The sequence below is a fragment of the Somniosus microcephalus genome, chromosome 10, assembly GCF_052327205.1.
Source record: "Somniosus microcephalus isolate GS21.2 chromosome 10, FLI_Smic_1.0, whole genome shotgun sequence".
Taxonomy (NCBI): Eukaryota; Metazoa; Chordata; class Chondrichthyes; order Squaliformes; family Somniosidae; genus Somniosus; species Somniosus microcephalus.
Genome location: NC_140996.1, coordinates 128560504 through 128581080, shown reverse-complemented (window position 1 = coordinate 128581080; position 20577 = coordinate 128560504). Strand labels below are relative to the sequence as shown.

Genomic DNA, 20577 nt, shown 5'->3' with positions numbered 1-20577 from the left:
CCTTGCAGGATGACCTTGAGCAGCTGTGGGCCTAGAAGGCCCGGCTGTAGACTGCACCAGCCCGTACGGGCAGCAGCAGTCTGGCCTGGCTGGCTGACAGGCAACAGCAAGGGCAATGGCAGAGTGGCAGTGGTGGGAGCACGAATGCTGTCATCCTGAGAGAGGACAGCAGTTTGTGCTCTACGGAGCCACATCTGCTCCCCCAGGCAGCGCCTCAGCAATCCTAGTAACCTGTTGGTGGACAGTTTGTTGGACTGCTGTGACACCCTGCAAGCCCCTTTCCATACTGGTAAACACAGCCGCGATGGCAGCAGTCTGAACTTGCATGGCAGCAAGCTGAACCTGCAGGAGAGCACTCTGAGCTTGCATTACAGAAGTCTGAACTTCCACTGCAGTTCTCAGATGTTGGGTCGCTTCTGCCTGTGCTGCAACATCGGCCATCAGACCTTGCATCATGGTCGGGTCCACAAGTGTGGTAATGGAGGTGGCCATCAATTTGATGCTGGAAATCATGGGCTCCTAGCTCTGCACAAAGCCCTGTGCAAAGTTGGTGCCAGACACCTTGATGCTCCTTGACATTGCACTCAGGCTTTCTGGCAGGCCTGTCATTGCACCAAGCATTTCAGTGTGCATACCCATCAGCCTTCTCCAGGCTGCCCCATCGAAGTCTTCAACTGAGTCCTCTGCAGCAAAATGCATGTGCGACCTCACCCTCTGGCGAGCTGGCACCTGCGCTACCCTTTCTCCCTGCAGGCCACTCGTGCCCGGTGTTTCACTACATGCAGATCCTGCCTCTAACTTACCCTCTAAAGTACGCAGAGTGTCAGTATCTGAGCTGGTGGCTGCGAATGTGAAATCGAGTGACTCCGTGTCTTCATGATCACTGTCTTCCTGCTCCTCCGCCAGTGCCTGGCCAGGTGGCAGTTCTTGGCTATCTGAAAGGAGAAAGGCACAAGGGTAGGGTTGTGGTGATGGGAGGGGGGAAGTAAGAGGTGCATGCTTACACCATCAGCAGCTTGTAAGTCAGAAGAGATGGTGGGATGAGAGGGAAGTGGGATGTAAGATTAGATATGAGGATACTGTCATCTTGCATTTCTTCAGCCTCACTGCTGGCCAGGGGCTCAGTGATTGCCCTCCCAAGAATGGCCAGCACCGGCTCCTTCAGGGGAGTGAAATTATGCAGGCGCGCCTGTGTCTCTTCGGGTAGCCCCTGTTGGCTCCACTTTGAGCTACATTGTTCTCCAAGAGAAAGGGAAGTGTGTCAGTGAGTATGGTGCAATGTGTTTGGGTGATGTGCCTGTCATGGTTAAATAGCTGATAGTGTGTTCAAGTTGTGAGATGTGGGTGATAGTGTTGCAGCAGTGGTAAGTGTGTGAGAGTGAGGTGAAGCTATGAATGTGAGGTATGAGTCGTGTTTGATAAAGATTGTTGGTAGGTGAGTGATGGGGATGTGATGCATTGAGCAGTGTGTGAGGCTAGTGGTGCAGATGGCGGGATATGGCATTTGAAGATTAATTCCCTGAACTTGGCCACTCATGTGATGTCATTAAACTTCTTCATGCACTGCAGCCAGGTCCTTGGGGCGAGACTGTTGGCATTGACAGCTATGCCTATCTGCTCCCATTGGCGCTTTCTAGTTTGCCTGGAGGGCCTCCTGGCCCCCTGTGAAAATAGAACCTTTCTCCTCCTTTCCACCTCCTGCACCAAGGCCTCCAGGGCTGCATCAAAGAACCTTGGTGCATGCTGTCTCCCCTGTTGAGACATTTGCATTGTTTCCCCCAGCCATTTGCATGAGTTGCTGCAGGCAGAATGCATCTCCCCTTTAACAAGTGCAGACTGCCTTTAAGAAGTGGAGGCTAGCTTTAATTGGCGCTAGCCTTGCACAAACTTGGGCCCCCTGCTGAGCATTCAGTCACTCAGCAGTGTGTTCAGTGCTGGAATGAACACTACAATCATTATAATTAGCAGGCAGCACAACGGTCACGTGCTGCCTGCATTCCTTTCAACGGGCGTAGGGCGATTGCACATCACGATCCCCGCGCCCGTTTTTGGGTGCAATCCAATTTTTAGCCCAATGTATTTATTCAGTGCCATTCATATCATCAGGGTGTCTCAAAGTGTTTTATAACCAATTAATTACTTTTGAAATGTAGTCATTGTTGTTTTGTAGGCAAATGCATCTGCCAATATTGCACATGGTAAAATCCCACAAACAGCAATGAGATGAATGACCAGTTAATCTGTTTTTTTGGTGTTGTTAGTTGAGGAATAAATATTAGCCAGGGCATCAGGAGAATTCCCCAGCTCTTCTTTGAATAGGATGCGTTATGACCACCTGAGGGAACAGATGGAACCTCAATTTAATGTCTCATGCAAAAGATGACATCCCTGACAATGCCGTACTCCCTCAGTGCTGCAGTGAAGTGATAGGCTAGATTATGTGCTCAGGTCCTGACGTGAGGCCTCAACTCCAGATTTTCTAACTTAGAATCTGGGCTACCACTAAGTCAAATTGATGTGCAGGTAGGAGCTGCTTGGATGATGGTGTTGTCTCTCAGGATGAAACCATTTCCTTTTCAGCAAGCTACCCATCTCAAATGACTACAGATGTGTTATATTGCATATTGGCCTAGGGAGTCATTGCAACAATATCCATGACACCTGTAGTTGTAGTCATCTACTGGCCCAGTACAAGGAGGTATTGAACCATCACCATCCTGACAGGCAGACATTGATACCCAGCAGAAAGCCCCCTCACTTCCTCCTTCTATTGGGAAAACACTTAGAAGGGGCACAAAGTTCAGAAGTAGAAGACACACACTGTAAACTGTCACTAAGGAGAAGTAACAGGGTTTTATTTAGGAACATAAAGAGGAGGAGGCCATCAGTCCCTGGAACCTGTTCCGCCATTCAATGAGATCATGGTTGATTTGTACCCTAACTCCATCCACCTGCCTTTACCCCATATCCCTTAAAACCTGTGGTTAACAAAATTCTATCAATCTCAGATTTAAAATCAACAATTGATCTAGCATCAATTGCCATTTGCGGAAGAGAATTCCAAACTTCTCCCATCCTTTGTGTGTAAAAGTGTTTCCGAACTTCACTCCTGAAAGGTCTGGCTCTAATTTTTAGGCTATCTCCCCTAGTCCTTGAATCTTCAAGCAGTAGAAATAGTCGCTCTTTAGCTACCCTATCAGTTCCCCTGAATATCATGAAAACTTCAATCAAATCACCCCTTAGCCTTCTAAATTCCAGGGAATCTCTCCTCGTAATTTAAACCTTGGAGTCCAAGTATCATTCTGGTAAATCTTCACTGCACTCCCTCCACAGCCAATATATCCTTGCTAAGGTGTGGTGCCCAGAACTGAACACAGAACTCCAGGTGTGGTCTAATTAGATCTTTGTATAACTGTAGCATAACCTTTACCCCCTAGTATTCTAGTCCTCTAGATATAAAGGCCAGCATTCCATTAGACTTTTTGAATATTTTCTGTACCTGTCCATGACATTTTAATGATCTATGTACCTGGACCCCTAAGTTTCTAGCTTTTCACCATTTATAATATATTCTGATCTATTCTTTTTAGGTTCAAAGTAGATGATCTCATACTTGCCTATATTGAAATCCATTTGCCACAGTTTTGCCCGTTCATTTAATCTATTAATGGCCCAGAAATTCGGGTCCCAACGTGTGAGTACGCACGGGGTACTCACAGGTAGGCCCAACGAAAGTGCCGGTTTCATGCATGCACTGCGCATGCACGGGAACATAAGAACATAAGAAATAGGAGCAGGAGTAGGCCAATTGGCCCCTCGAGCCTGCTCCGCCATTCAATAAGATCATGGCTGATCTGATCCTAACCGCCAATCCACTATCACAGAACCATCTCCTGAATCTAACAGAATTAGACACACGAAATAGGAGCAGGATCAGGCTACACGGCCCCTGGGCCCGCTCCGCTACCCACAGGGCCATGACCGATCCGGACCTAGACTCATGTCCAAATTCCTGCCCGCTCCCCGTAACCCTTAATTCCCTTTACTTCTAGGAAACTGTCTATTTCTGTTTTAAATGTATGTAATGATGTAGCTTCTATAGCTTTTTGGGGCAGCATATTCCATGGACCTACCACCCTCTGAGTGAAGTAGTTCCTCCTCATCTCAGTTTTGAAAGAGCAGCCCCTTATTCTAAGACTATGCCCCCTAGTTCTAGTTTCACCCATCATCGGGAACATCCTCCCCACATCCACCCGATCCAACCCCTTCACAATCTTATATGTTTCAATAAGATCGCCTCTCATTCTTCTGAACTCCAATGAGTAGAGTCCCAATCTACTCAACCTCTCCTCATATGTCCATCCCCTCATCCCCGGGATTAACCGAGTGAACCTTCTTTGTACTGACTCGAGAGCAAGTATGTCCTTTCTTAAGTATGGACACCAAAACTGTATGCAGTATTCCAGGTGCGGTCTCACCAATACCTTGTACAACTGAAGCAATACCTCCCTATTTTTATATTCTATCCCCCTAGCAATGAAAGCCAACATTCCATTGGCCTTCTTAATCACTTGCTGCACCTGCATACTAACTTTTTGAGTTTCGTGCACCAGGACCCCCAGATCCCTTTGTACTTCAGTACTTTCCAGTTTCTTGCCATTAAGATAATAACTTGCTCTACGATTTTTCCTGCCAAAGTGCATAACCTCACACTTTCCAGTATTGTATTCCATCTGCCAAATCTCTGCCCACTTACTTAGCCTGTCGATATCCCCTTGCAGGTTTTTTATGTCCTCCTCACTCACTACTTTCTCTCCCATCTTAGTATCATCTGCAAACTTTGATATGTTACACTCGGTCCCCTCCTCCAAATCGTTAATATAGATTGTAAAGAGTTGGGGACCCAGCACTGACCCCTGCGGAACACCACTAGTTACTGATTGCCAGTCTGAGAATGAACCATTTATCCCAACTCTCTGCCTTCTGTTAGATAGCCAATCCTCTATCCATGCCAGAATATTGCCCCCAATCCCGTGATTTTTTATCTTAAGCAATAATCTTTTGTGTGGCACCTTTTCAAATGCCTTTTGGAAGTCTAAATACACTACGTCCACTGGTTCCCCTTTATCCACCCTATATGTTACTTCCTCAAAGAACTCCAGCAAATTTGTCAAACATGACTTCCCCTTCATAAAACCATGCTGACTTTGTCCTATTAAATTATGCTTATCCAAATGTCCTGTTACTGTCTCCTTAATAATGGACTCCAAAATTTTACCTACCACAGATGTTAGGCTAACCGACCTATAGTTTCCAGCCTTCTGTCTACTGCCCTTTTTAAATAAGGGTGTTACATTAGCAGTTTTCCAGTCTGCCGGGACCATTGCCGAGTCCAGGGAGTTTTGGAAAATTATTACCAATGCATCCACAATCCCTACCGCCACTTCCTTCAAGACCCTAGGATGTAAGCCATCAGGTCCAGGTGATTTATCCGCCTTGAGTCCCATTATTTTACCGAGCACCACTTCCTTAGCGATTTTGATCGTGTTTAGCTCCTCCCCCCCTTTAGCCCCCTGTTTGTCCAGTGTTGGGATATTCTTAGTGTCTTCTACTGTAAAGACTGATATAAAATATTCATTCAGTGTTTTTGCCATCTCCATATTTCCCACCATTAATTTCCCGGTCTCATCCTCTAAGGGACCAACATTTACTTTAGCCACCCTTTTTCTTTTTATATAACTATGAAAACTCTTCCAATCTGTTTTTATATTTTTTGCTAACTTACTTTCATAATCTATCTTCCCTTTCTTAATCAATCTTTTTGTTATTTTTTGCTGTCTTTTAAAGATTTCCCAATCCTCTATCCTCCCACTAGATTTGGCTACCTTATATGCCCTTGTTTTTAGTCGAATACTATCCTTAATTTCTTTACTTAGCCACGGATGGCTGTTTTTTCTTTTACACCCTTTTCTTCTCAGTGGAATATATATTTTTTGGAAGTTGTAAAATAACTCCTTAAATGTACACCACTGATCATGTATCGTCTTACCCTTTAATCTATTTTCCCAATCCACTCTACTCAATTCCGCTCATACCTTCATAGTCTCCTTTATTCAAGCTTAGCACGCTTGTTTGAGATCCAACCTTCTCACCCTCTAATTGAATATGGAATTCAACCATGTTATGGTCACTCATTCCAAGGGGATCCTTTACTAGGACATTTATAATTAATCCTGTCTCGTTACACAGGACCAGATCTAAGGTTGCTTGCCCCCTGGTCGGTTCAGTTACATACTGCTCAAGAAACCCATCCCTAATACACTCAATGAACTCATCTTCAAGGCAGCCCTGCCCAATTTGATTTGTCCAATTAATATGATAGTTAAAATCTCCCATAATTATAGATGCTCCCTTATTACAAGCCTCAACTATTTCCTGATTGATACTCCGTCCAACAGAGTTGCCACTGTTCGGAGGCCTATAGACTACGCCCACTAGTGTTTTTTTCCCCTTATTATTCCTTACCTCCACCCAAACTGTTTCATTATCCTGATCTTTTGACCCAATATCATTTCTCTGTATTACAGTGATTCCTTCCTTTATTAACATAGCCACCCCACCTCCCCTTCCTTCCTGCCTGTCCTTCCTGATCGTTTAATAACCTGGTATGTTTAATTCCCAGGCATTGCCACCCTGCAGCCATGTTTCTGTAATGGCCACAAGATCATACCCATATGTAGTTATTTGTGCCATTAACTCGTCTATTTTGTTACGAATGCTACGTGCATTCAGATAGAGAACTTTCAAAGATGTTTTGTGACACTTAGTTCCTGCTTTTGCCCTTTTTATTACTTTACTTTTTACTCCATACCTTCTGCCCCTTCCTGACACGCTCTAGTTTTTAATTTCCCCACTGCTACCTAAGTCTATGACCTTTTCTGTTGTCATTTTTATTATTTGCTCTCCAGGAACCTCCCCCCCACTAGTTAGTTTAAAGCCCTCTCTACAGCCCTAGTTATATGATCTGCCAGGACTCTAGTCCCAGCACTGGCCAAGTGAAGCCCGTCCCAACGGAACAGCTCCCTCCTGCCCCAGCACTGGTGCCAGTGTCCCAGGAAGCAAAACCCATTTCTCCCACACCAGTCTTTGAGCCACGTATTTAACTCTCTAATTTTATTTGTCCTAGCCAAATTCGCTCGTGGCTCAGGTAATAATCCAGAGATTATTACCCTTGTGGTTCTGCTTTTTAATTTGGCCCCTAGCTGCTCAAACTCCCTCAGCAGAACCTCCTTCCTTGTCCTATCTATGTCATTGGTACCAACATGGACCACGACAACTGGATCCTCCCCCTCCCACTCCAAGTTTCTCTCCAGTCCAGAGGAGATGTCCTTAACCCTGGCACCGGGCAGGCAACACAGCCTTCGGGACTCTCGCTCTCGGCTGCAAAGAACTCTATCTATCCCCCTAACGATACTATCCCCTACCACGACAACATTTCTTTTAACTCCCCCCACTTGAATGGCCCCCCACTCCACGGTGCTGCGGCCAGGTTGCTCATCCTCCCCGCAGTCCCTGTTCCCATCCTCACAGGGAGTAAGAGCCTCGAACCTGTTGGACAAATGCAAGGGCTGCGGCTCCTCCAACACTACCTCCTGGATCCCCGTACCTGCCTCACTTCTAGTCACACCATCCTGACCCTGGCCACGGACTACATCTGAATTAATTAATCTAATTGGTGTGAATACCACGTGATACACAGAGTCCAGGTAACTCTCCCCCTCCCTGATGTGTCTCAGTGTTTGAAGCTCAGACTCCAGCTCTTCAACACGGAGCCGGAATTCCTCGAGCAGCCAACACTTACTGCAAATGTGATCACCGTGAGCATCAATGGTGTCCACTAGCTCCCACATATTGCAGCAGCAACACATCACCTGATCTCCCATTCTATGTAATTAATTTAATTTATTAATATTATTCTTAAATACCCTCTGCCCTGATTCTAGATGGTGAATATTGCACCTTAGAAACTATAAACCGAAGAGATTTAAGCTTAAAAAGAGAGAAATACTTACCAACCAATCACTTACCCGTTTTCTGGTGACGTCAAACTTGGATTACTTTTTACCTCTCTCCTTCCCTCCGAGTTCCCAGACTGGAGATTGGAGAGCCTTACCTGGTCTCTGGAGCCTTTTATAGCCCTGCTCTGCCGCCCGCGATTCCTGGCGACGCTGTGAGGCCTTACCTGATCTCTGGGGCCTTTTATAGCCCCGCTCTGCCGCTCGAGTTTCCCGCCGACGCTATGAGGCCTTACCTGGTCTCTGCGGCTTTTATAGCCCCGCTCTGCCGCTCGAGTTTCCCGCCGACGCTGTGAGGCCTTACCTGGTCTCTGGGGCTTTTATAGCCCCGCTCTGCCGCTCGAGTTTCCCGCCGACGCTTCCGTTCCCCTGAAAGAAGGGGTTCAGAAGTCGGACGTGTGCGCCAGAGAGGCAGCGCGTGCGCATTGAACTTACGTTTTTTTTCCAGCTTTCTCCGGGAGGGTAAGTCTCCAGCAGTTACAGTTTTAAAAAGCAGGTGCAAGGTCTGCTTTTAACAAGGTAAGTGGTGAATTAATTAAAATTAAAACATTTTTTCCACAGGTTTATTATTTTTAAATACTTTAAAGAAAGGTAAGTTTATTTTTAGCCCCGTTAGAAAATGTAATTAATTTTTTCAAAAATTTATATTGTTTAAAATAGTTATTTCATGTAATTTATAGTTTATTTTAAAAATGTGATTTAAAAAAAAAATTATTTGAAGTTTTAGTGATGTTTTGGGGCTTATAGTATTTATAGGTTTGACAGCTCTTCCTGTCAAACTTATGAATGAAGCATTCCCTGCTCTCATTGGCTCTCCATGGCCCACGTGATTCCAGGGGACGCATCGAACTAACTGCGCCCCTGGGATACGCAAGCACTGCGCGCCGGCAGCTGAAGTGGGCAGGATCGGAATCCCACGCTGGCCCACAGCTCAACGGCCGGCGCGCTAGGTAAGTGCAGATCGGAGGCTTGCAACCGCGGGAAGCCTCCGACCCAAATTTCTGGGCCAATATCTCTTTGTAATTTTAAGCTTCCATCTACACTACTTAAAATGTTGTCTATCTTTGTGTCATCGGGAAACTTGAATATATGGCTCTCTATCCTGTTGAGTCTGTATGTCCCAGTTAATGTTAGGATCAATCACTGGACACAGACAACAAGAATAACTTTTAACAGGTCTTTACTATTCGGAGGTCAGGGCTGAACTGCCCAGCAAATCCTTACACAATAGTTATATACCGGTGTGGTCACCACCGGTATTACAGTATACAGCAGCCAAGAGAAAGTAGTACATCTCTTAAAGTAGTTCTCTTAAGGTGGAACAGGTTACATACACCACAATCCTCCCTTTTTAGCTTAACAGTTATATCCCCATTTAACATAACATAATAACATATATACAACTTCATGCAAAACAGTTCAAAGATTCAGTCTCTGAGGAGGCCTCCTTATTCAAGTTGGATAACGCCTTTCAGGGGTCTCTGATTCTCGTTGTTGGGGTGACTCATCTAGTTGGTCTCTTATGGATTGGACATCATCATCAGGTACATTCACTTCTGAGGTAGATGCTTCAGGTTCACTAACTTCTTCCACGGTTGTCTCTGCCGTAACCATGGGTTCGACCCTTGTTCTCGATTCTACCAGTTGGTCAGCATGACGCCGTATTACATTTTTACCAATATCTACCGTGTACATCAGGGGTCCTTGTCTGGCCCGAATTGTTCCAGATTGCCATTTCTCATTTTTATAGTCCCGGGCTAACACTGGTTGTCCTATTTCGAAACTCCGAGTGGTCTTGTTATTTATACGCTGGAACTGTTTGTTTTCAACTTCCCTCCGCACATTTGGTTTTAACAAGTCCAACCTGGACCGCAACCTCCTGTTATAGAACATCATGGCAGGACTTTGGTTTGTCACCGCATGAGTGGCGTTTCGATATGCCAGTAGGAATTTGTCCACCTTGTGTTGTAGTGGAATCTGATCTTCGCTCATGGCCTTTATTGCTTTTTTAAACATTTGTACAAATCTCTCGGCCAACCCATTTGTAGCCGGATGATATGGGGCAGAGGTATAATGTTTCACCCCATTCTTCTTCATGAATCTCTGGAATTCTTCTGACACGAACTGCGGTCCGTTGTCTGAACATATTTGTTCTGGCAATCCATTTCTCGCAAATATCGTTCTTAACACCGCGATCGTCTTTTCCGAGGTAGTGGTAATCATCTTAATCACTTCTGGCCATTTAGAATGTGCGTCCACCGCAATTAAAAACATGGAGTCCATGAAAGGACCAGCAAAGTCAATATGTACACGTTGCCATGGGGTTGAAGGCCATTCCCATGGATGCAGCGGTGCAATCGGAGGTGCATTTTGCACTTTTTGGCACCCTGAGCAGCTTTTCGTCAGCTCCTCTATCTGTTGGTCGATACCCGGCCACCACACATAAGCCCTAGCAAGGCTTTTCATCTTGACTCCCCCCAGATGACCTTCATGCAGTTCCTTTAGAACTCTCTCTCTTAACTTAGGAGGAATAATCACCCTTGCTCCATACATCAATGTTCCTTGACAGACGGACAGCTGTTCTCGTCTTGCTGAGAATGCCGGTAACAGTGGATCACCATGTGCTGGCCATCCTTTCACTGTCACTTCGAAGACCCTGGACAGTGTCGGGTCGTTCCTGGTTTCTCTTTCAATACTTGCATTGGTGACTGGTAAACATTCGATGATGGTCAAGTGAAATAACTCAACAGGGTCAACCGTCGGTGCCTCCTCCTCTGTAGGTAGTGGCAGGCGCGACAGCCCATCAGCATTACCATGCTGCTTTGTACCTTTGAATTCTATCTGACATTGATGTGCCCCTAGGAAAAGGGACCTTCTCTGGAGTCTCTGTGCTGTCATCACCGAAACACCCTTCTTAGGGTTAAAAATGGATACCAACGGCTGGTGGTCTGTCAGAAGCGTAAACTTTTGGCCCTGCAGGTAATGATTAAACTTCTTTACTCCCCACACAAGGCTGAGAGCCTCCCTATCTATCTGAGCATAGTTGCGCTCAGCGGAGGTCAATGATCTGGATGCGAACGCAACTGGCCTCTCCTGGCCATTTGGCAACTTGTGTGAGAGTACTGCCCCAATACCATATGGAGAAGCATCACAAGCCAAACGAATAGGCAGCGTTGGGTTGAAGTGAGCCAACACTTCCTCTGAGGTGATCAATGCCTTGCTTTTGCGAAAGGCCCTCTTACAGTCCTTGCTCCACTTCCATGGTACTCCCTTCTGCAAAAGAGCGTTCAGCGCGTGCAGCACCGTGGATAAATTTGGCAGAAACTTATGGTAATAGTTAATCAACCCTAGAAACGACCTCAATTGGGATACATTATCCAGAGCGGGAGCCTTCACAACAGCTTCGATCTTGTCAGGAGACTTATGAAGCCCCTCCTGGTCAATGACATGACCACAGTACGAGATCCGCTTCTGAAAGAATTCACATTTCTGGCGATTAACTCGAAGACCATATCCTTTCAATCTGGTGAGCACCAGTTCCAAGTTTGCAAGGTGTTCCTCGTCATCATCTCCTGTAATCAGAATATCGTCCAGGTAACATTGTGTACCTGGAATTCCCTGTAATACCTGCTCCATGGCCCTCTGCCAAATTGCTGGAGCCGATGCCACTCCAAAAACCAGTCTATTATACCGGTACAAGCCTCTATGCGTGTTGATCGTGAGATACTGTCGTGACTCTTCCTCAACTTCCATCTGTAAGTACGCCTGCGCCAGGTCTATCTTGGTGAAGTGCTTCCCACCAGACAACGAAGCGAAGATATCCTCAATCCGTGGAAGCGGATACTGCACCGTGTGAAGCACCGGATTAACAGTGATCTTGAAATCACCACAGATGCGAACCTTCCCCGGTTCCCCCGGCTTGTTGCTCGATGAACGCTTCATGACTGGAACAATGGGCGTGGCCCACTCACTCCAGTCTACCTTAGACAGTACTCCTGAACGTTCTAGCCCTTCCAGCTCAGCTTCCACAGCAGGTCGTATTGCATAAGGTACCGGTCTGGCTTTGAAAAATTTCGGGTTTGCATGTTCTTCAACCTTGATGTTTGCCATAATTCCTCTCAGTGTTCCCAGTCCCTGTTGGAACACCTCTTTAGCATCGTCCAATATTCTGGACAATCGTTTAGGTTTGACATCTTTTGTACCGGAATCTACCGTTAGTGCTTTTAAGGAATGCCAGTCCATATTTATTTTCCTAATCCACTCCCACCCCAGTAGTGGTGGACCTCCCTCAGGTAGCACATATAAGTCCATTCCTCGGCTTTCTTTGCCCTTGTGGACCACCTTTACCTCTATCTTCCCGATGGGGTATACTCTTTGCCCCGTGTATGTTTTCAATACAATCTCCGTATCCCGTAGGGGAATATGTGGGAATAACCTTTTGTAATCTTTCTTATTCATGACCGTCAATGCCGATCCAGTGTCCAATTCCATCTTCACTTGGACTCCTGCTATCTGAAGTGTGACCCAAATTGTTTGGAGGTCTGCTTCCTTACCAACATTGTGTACTCTTAGACTACCCAGTTCATTACTGCTGGAGTCTGAATCTGACTTCTGTTCGTTCGAACTGTTGTCTGTCACCTTGTGTACCTTTTTGTACTTTTCCTGCGGTGACTTTTTGTTGCTGGTCTTCTTTCCTGACCGGCATACTTTAGCTATGTGACCAAGCCTGCCACATTTTCTGCATTCCTGATTTTTGAACCAGCACTGGTTCTGATCGTGCGTTGTCTTTCCACAACGATAACATTTTACTGTACTCAAGACCATTTGATTGGTGCAGAGTTCCGGTGACCGTAGCTGCATTTCCGCAGTGCCTCTCGCTGCAGCTTCTTGCGATGCTGCAATAGTGACAGCTTTATCAAGCGTAAGATCATTCTCTTCAAGCAGTCGCTTTTGTGTTCCTTCTTTTAACAATCCACACACAAATTTATCTCTCAGCGCATCTGCTAGCCCTGTTCCAAACTGACAGTACTTCGATAGCTTACGTAGTTCAATTAAAAATTCAGCGTTGCTTTCGTCTTTCAACTGCGTTCTTCTGTAAAATTTAAATCGTTCCGCTATCATCAGCGGCGTGGGGTTTTGAATGATTTTTCAGGACAGTAACAATATTCGCGAAGGTCTGATCCGCCGGTTTATTTGGTGATAGAAGGTGCTTCAATAACCCGTATGTCTTCGCCCCCATTGAGCTTAATAAGGTTAATGCTTTCTCATCATCTGGTACCTTATTTGCTTTACAATAAACTTCCATGCGTTCTACATACGTGGTCCAATCTTCAATATCACTATCAAAGGTATTAATGCTCCCATGTTTAGGCATCCTTGCAAGTTTTTTAATTTTTCTTTTTCTCAAAATGGCGGCTTCCCGCGCTTGTCTTCTTCCCCCGCCTACTAAAATGGCGGCTTCCCGCGCTTGGCGGTCTTTCCCGCGCTCGTCTTCTTCCCCCCGCCGACTACAATGGCGGATTCCCGCATTTGCCTTCTTCCCCCGCTGGCTGCAATGGCGATTGCCTTGCTGCTGCCGTTCTCGCCTCCCCAGCAGTTCTCACTCCCCGACGCTGCTTTGCCTTGCAGCCCCGCTTGCAGCCCAGTCCTTTACACCGGCTGCATTTGAATTCTCCGCGGCTCTCGAGCCTTAAGCTGCCCCAGTCGCTGCGCCTCACGGCCTCGATTGCAGCCCGGCCCTTTCTACCGGCCGTGGTCGAGCTCTCCGCCATTATTCCTCCGTTTTCCCTCCCCTACTCCACAGTCAACGCGGCCGACTTTCTGCTCGTGTCGCTGATCGGCTTACCCACCACTGTGGTAGAAGGGATGATCACTGCCTGTCGCTGATGGAGGGCTTTGTGGTCAGAATTCTTTTTCTTTTTAACCCGGGTTCTCGATGCCTCCCGTGTGATGGTGCTCAGCAGGATGATGAGGGTGGATGCCTCTTCTCGACGCCCTTTTTGAGGACGAAGCTGCCTTGGATGTAAATTTGCCGCAGGGTAAGATCGGACTCGTCGCCACTGTTGAGTCTGTATGTCCCAGTTAATGTTAGGATCAATCACTGGACACAGACAACAAGAATAACTTTTAACAGGTCTTTACTATTCGGAGGTCAGGGCTGAACTGCCCAGCAAATCCTTACACAACACTTATATACCGGTGTGGTCACCACCGGTATTACAGTATACAGCAGCCAAGAGAAAGTAGTACATCTCTTAAAGTAGTTCTCTTAAGGTGGAACAGGTTACATACACCACATATCCCATGATCTAAATCGTTAATAAATACAGTGAATAGTTAAGGCCCCAACACAGATCCCTGTGGGACACCACTAGTCACATCCTGCCAAAGGGCAAAACACATTGAGCACACCTGCACAATACACTGTAAGGGTTAATCAAAATTTGGGATGACTGACACTGCAATGTGTCTCAAAGTGATTTTCTTTGGAAGGAGTAAATATGCAGAGTGGCTGGTTTTACTGACAGCCTGCTGAGATTCTAAAAGCTCTATTCCTCCTTGGAGTGTGAACTTGTAATCACTCCACCTTTGGCGGCCGTGCCTTCAGCTGCCTTGGCCCTAAGCTCTGTAATTCCCTCCCTAAACCTCTCCGCCTCTCTACCTCTCACTTCTCCTTTAAGATGCTCGCTAAAACCTATCTCTTTGACCAAGGCAAATGGTATGCTGGCCTTCATTACAAGAGGATTTGAGTACAGGAGTAAAGAAGTCTTACTCCAATTATATAGGGCCTTGGTGAGACCACACCTGGAGTACTGTGTACAATTTTGGTCTCCTTACCTAAGGAAGGATATACTTGCCATAAAGGGAGTGCAACGAAGGTTCATGAGATTGATTCCTGGGATGGCAGGACTGTCGTATGAGAAGAGATTGAGTAAACTAGGCCTGTATTCTCTTGAATTCAGAAGAATGAGAGGGGATCTCATTGAAGCATACAAAATGATTACAGTGCTTGATAGGGTGGATGCTGGGAGAATGTTTCCCTTGGCTGGGGAGTCTAGAACCAGGCTACAGCCTCAGGATAAAGGGTAGGCCATTCAGGACTGAGATGAGAAGAAATTTCTTCACACAGAGGGTGGTGAATCTTTGAAATTCTCTACCCCAGAGGGCTGTGGAGGCTCAGTCATTGGGTATATTCAAATCAGAAGTCGATAGATTTCTGACTAGTAAGGGCATCAAGGGATATGGCGATAGGGCCGGTGAATGTTGAGGCAGAAGATCAGCCATGATCTCATTGAATGGCAGAGCAGACGCGAAGGGCCGAATGGTCTACTCCTGCTCCTTTTTCTTATGTTCTTATGTTCATCTGTCCGACTATCTTCTAATGTGGCTCGGTGTCAAATTTTGTTTGACAATGCTCTTTCTTGGGATGTTTTACTATGTTAAAAGCACTATGTAAATGCAAGTTGTTGTTGTTATTGTGAGGATTATGCATACGTCTGATAAGGGAGAAAGACTTGCATTTATATAGCGTCTTTCGCGGCCTCAGTATGTCCCAAAGTGCTTTACAAACAATGAAGTAATTTTGAAGTGTCGTCACTGTTATAATGTAGAAAATGCAGCAGCATTTGCGCACAGCAAGGTTCCATAAAGCAACAAAGTAAGTGACCAGATCATTTGTTTTAGCTGTTGGTTGAGGGATAAATGTTGGCCAGAACTCCAGGCAAACTCCCCTGCTAAATAGTTTAACCTCCACCTGAGAGGGCAGATAGGGCCTCAGTTTAATATCTCATCTGAAAATTGATACCTCCAACAGTGCAGCACTCCCTCAGTACTGCACTGAAGTGTCAGTCTAGATTATGTGCTCAAGTCTCTGGGGTGGGAGGTGAACCAACAACTTTCTGACTCAGAGGCAAGAATGCTATCACTGAGCCAAGGCTGACACATTGGTATTGTGTTGCTGACTATTCCTGCCTGCTTTTTGGCATCTCTGCTGTCATTTGCACAGTATAATAGCAGAACTTTGGTCATCTATGTCATTCTGTGAATCCTTCCCTCAATGTTATCTCTATCCAATCTCCTAGAATTTTAAAGTCAGCATCCTAAAGAATGGAACTAAAGACCTCTATAGCAGCAGTTAGAAAATTCATGAAATCCTATTTTTCTTATTCATTCACGGGATGTGGGGGTCGCTGGCAAGGCAAGCATTTATTGCCTATCTCTAATTGCCCATGAGCAGATGGTGGTGAGCCACCTTCTTGAACCGCTGCAGTCCATGTGGTGAAGGTACTCCCACAGTGCTGTTAGGTAACGAGTTCCAGGATTTTGACCCAGCGACGATGAAGGATCGACAATATATTTCCAAGTCAGGATATTGTGCAAATTGGAGGGGAACTTGCAGGTGGTGGTGTTCCCATGTGCCTGCTGCCCTTGCCCTTCCAGGTGGTAGAGGTCGCGGGTTTAGGAGGTGCTGCCAAAGAAGCCTTGGACACACTGCAGCCACGGTACGCCGGTGGTGGAGGGAGTGAATGTTTAAGGTGGTAGATGGGGTGCCAATTAAGTGGGCTACTTTATCCTGGATGGTGTTGAGCTTCTTGAGTGTTGTCGGAGCTGCACTCATCCAGGCATGTGGAGGGTATTCCATCACACTCCAGACTTGTGCTTTGTAGGCGGTGGAAAGGCTTTGGGGAGATCGGCTAGTAGCTTAAAATTAACCATGTTTTGTATCTTAATGATAGCATATTACTTTGGCTTGGGGAAAGCTTTACAAACATACAAACCATGAAGGAGAATGGCAATTTTCATGTTTGGAAAGTATATAAAGATCCAGAATTTAGTTTGATTGAATCAATCCAGATCAGTTGATTAGTACATAAATTAGCTGTGAGGGTCTGCTTATAACAGCAATTAAATTGAATTTTCAGACTCATTGTGGGAGGACCAGGATGTGGGGCCAGAAAGAGTTGGAAGCTGATAGGAATAAAAATTGTGTAACAATTCTTGACAGAACAAATGCTGCAACCAGGGAAGCGTGTAGTATATAATTCGCTACAGTAAGGCGACTTGTATATTAATCCTGATTTGTGCACAAAACTATCTGAAAGTTTGCATCAACAGAACTTCTCTTCATGTTGTAGCTGAGCTCCAATAATCAGAGATGTACTATTAAAATAGATAAAATCAATGGAGGTTCATTTCTATTGGCTCCAATTTGTAAACATAGGGTGTAGGTGATACCTTTGTCAGTATATGTGTAAAGGTGTATGATATTATTGCATCAAGTAATTCTGCTCTAACTGAATTATATATTCCCAATCCCTTTCACATTGCTAAAGGTGGATTTGCAGCTCTCACTAGGCCCCTTACATATGTAAATGAGGGGCATAACAGCTGTTTTAGGCCCCCGTGCAGAAATTGGTTTCAATTAAGCAGAGCAGAAGCAGAAGCTCTGGTCAGGGTTCTTAAGTGGTCGCTGTGCCTAAACAGCAACCAACACAAAAAGTAAGTTTTTTTTAATGTTCTGTGGAGTCAGTTGCAGCAGGTGTACTGCCCTGACTCCACAGTCCTCGCAATTGCCATGCTCCCCGGAGGCATGATGGGCACCAGGAGCTCACTCAAAAAAATGTTAGCGAGGCCCATAGATCAATTTCGGGCCTGCCTCAGGCCTCCTTTGGGTTGTGTTCTATAGGCACGTCACTGGTTATGAGCCTGAAAATGGGCCATAACCAAATTTCCACCCCCTTGAATCAACATAAATATTTTGATGTATCTTAGTCAATGTTGTTACATTAGGTCATTCAAACAAATATTTCAGTAACCTTCTCAAACTCTAATCTTTATGCAATACTTAAGTATATGTAATATGCAATTAATGGTAGAAGAAGTAAAATGTTTGATTATTGTACTGTAGTTTCAAAGTTTTCTAAAGCTCTTTATCATGTTGGAACACTAAACTTACAAAGCTAGAGTGTCAGACAATTTGTTCAAGATTTAAATGTATTCTCAGTACTATACAAGATGTGCATTCTTTCCCCAAATAATTCAAGACTAGGAAAGTTATGTGAGGCTGTAACACAATCAAGAGTTAGATAACAAGCCATAAGAGCAAAGACATGAGTTCATAAATGTGTTCTGAACATCAGTGCCTTGTTACTCATTTCTTGTAGTTCAATAATAATTCAGTATCAATTCTGCAGACTGGGAAACAATGAAAACATCAGAACTGCTTTCTACCTGTGTCTGCCTTTGATATATTTTAACAGATTTTTTTCCCTCTTGTATGTTTCAGTACCACCTTCAATTGGGGAAGTTCTAGCCCTCTATCTAGAAGAAGCCAGGCAGATCTGGCCTTGGCTGCTGGGTGCCGCAATGGTTGGCTGCTTCGTGACAGCACTGCTTAATTGTATTATTGCACACGCATGCCAGAAGAAGAAACAAGTCTCCATCTTTGAGGAGAGGCAGCCTCTGCTCAGTGAGCGTGATAAGTATCAGGGTGTAACCTACCAAACAGCTATGTGAATTTCCAATTAAACAATGGATTAATGGTACAAATAAAAATGCTAATACATTTTGAAATTACTATTATAATCTACCTGATGCCACAGAAAAAAATTCAGTTATCATACACTGACCTCCCACCCACAAACCCTATTAAACTTAAGTACAGGATACAGGCTTTGTCTAATAGTGTGACCTTTCTGAAACAGCTAGGAACAACCCAGTACCTCCTCATACTGACCCCATTGACATTCAATTATGCTTATCACCAGTTTAACACTCTAATGTGTTTATACTTTCATGTCCCTGTTGCTGAACAGTAATTTCACAGGTGGCACAATTTCTGTGCAGTAAAAAGGTAACATTGTACTCTGCACTGAGAACACAGAATACATGTCAATGGTCAGGAGCTTAAGTCATCATAAACATTCAAAGTGTTGCTGATTATAGGCGTCAGCATGGAACATTGTAACAGGGACTGTTCATTCCAGTGGCCAATGTATTTTACTCATGAAAGGTACTAGATAAACTCTTTATCGCTCAGGGATTATATAATTCAATAGCCCAGATTTTGCGGTCAGCGGTGTTGATAGCGCTCACTGCTGACCTCAAAGAAAGCTGCCCACAAAGATCTAGCGATCTCTGTGGCGTAGATTTCACCTCTCCCAATGTTAATTTGAATCTAGCGCCAAGTCTAGGGGATCTCCAACGTTCAGCAACAGTGATGTCATCAAGCTGGCTAAGCAGCCAACCACATTGAAGAATTCTCACCGACGGCAAACCAGAAAGTAAAATGCACTGATTACCCTTCACTTTTTAAATCATTTTACAGAGAGCGAAATAAAGATTGGGACATACGCATGGGGTTAAGGTAGAAGCTGAAATATCATAAACAAACTTTACTTTTTGAATTATATTATAAACCATGGAATTTTTTATCATAATGGGAAAAAATTAACATTCCACAAATATAAAATTAGTCTTTTAGGGCCAGAACGGTTGTTTAGCAGTAGTTATGACTCAGTATGCCATTAAAAAAAGGTACACCTCATTGAACAAGGCTTAACTTTTTCAAGGGGATTTAACAGCAATATTAGAGCCTAAAAGCTGAAGTTTTCATCAGTTCAGTGATTTCAATTGATTGCCGGCTGCCAGGAGTTCAACGGTGCGCCCTATGGAGGAGCAAGGAATAACTGACAGCAACTTCTGGATTGCTGCATTTAACTGGACAGGTATGGATGCTAGAAGTTGCTGTCAGTTTCACAGCTGTAATGACGACGAACGCTGACAGTTTCATTGTTATTACAACCGCAAATTCCAGGTTTTAACGAAGTTTTTAAAAATAATTTAACTTTCTGCCAGAATGCCGGAAATAGAGTAATATTCCCATTTTCACTCCCTATTTGCAAATACTCCATTGTACACTTTGTATACCCAATTTCCCCTGGAATCATCTCTGCACCAGCAGGTTTTGTTGCCTCTCTCCTCAATGAATTCAAATTATATCTTTGCTTCAGGGAGCAAAGTCGGTCCTAATTAGTTATTCTTAATTTTTAATCAGTTGCAAGTAGTTGGGAATTCCTCCTCACAAAAGCACTTATCAAATGTCGATATTAATTGCACAAATGGAAAGTATCCAATATATTGCCTTATGAGAGAGTTAAATCCCATCTAAGAAATTGCCACGTAAAAATTTTAAAAACCTAAACATGCAAGGGCAAGTCTAACTAATGGCAAACGCCATTCGATTCCCTGCTACAGCAAATTATGGCCCAATGTTTGTGAACAAACCAATCGCATGACAACCTGAATCTTCTTCAATTTGCCTTTCTAAGAGTTGGGGAAATTAAAATTTTACTGATTTTCATTTTTTCAGAGAAGATAGTTGTAGAATACTTCAGTGCCAACAATGCCATTTCAAATCACTAATGAATATAAAAAGAACCTTTATTGCTCATCATAACAGGTAGATGACTATAAATTGAATATAACCTTGCACATAGCTTCA

General features: G+C 44.6%; 1 protein-coding gene across 1 annotated transcript in view; it reads left to right on the top strand.

The window, feature by feature from the left end:
* The window catches only part of tyr (tyrosinase), a 91225-nt gene extending 72635 nt beyond the window's left edge, over positions 1-18590 (top strand). Inside the window, exon 5 of the mRNA XM_085998802.1 lies at positions 18361-18590. Within this exon, the coding sequence (XP_085854928.1) occupies positions 18361-18590 (230 nt within the window). The remainder of the gene's footprint in view (positions 1-18360) is intronic.
* The last annotated feature ends 1987 nt before the right edge of the window (positions 18591-20577 follow it).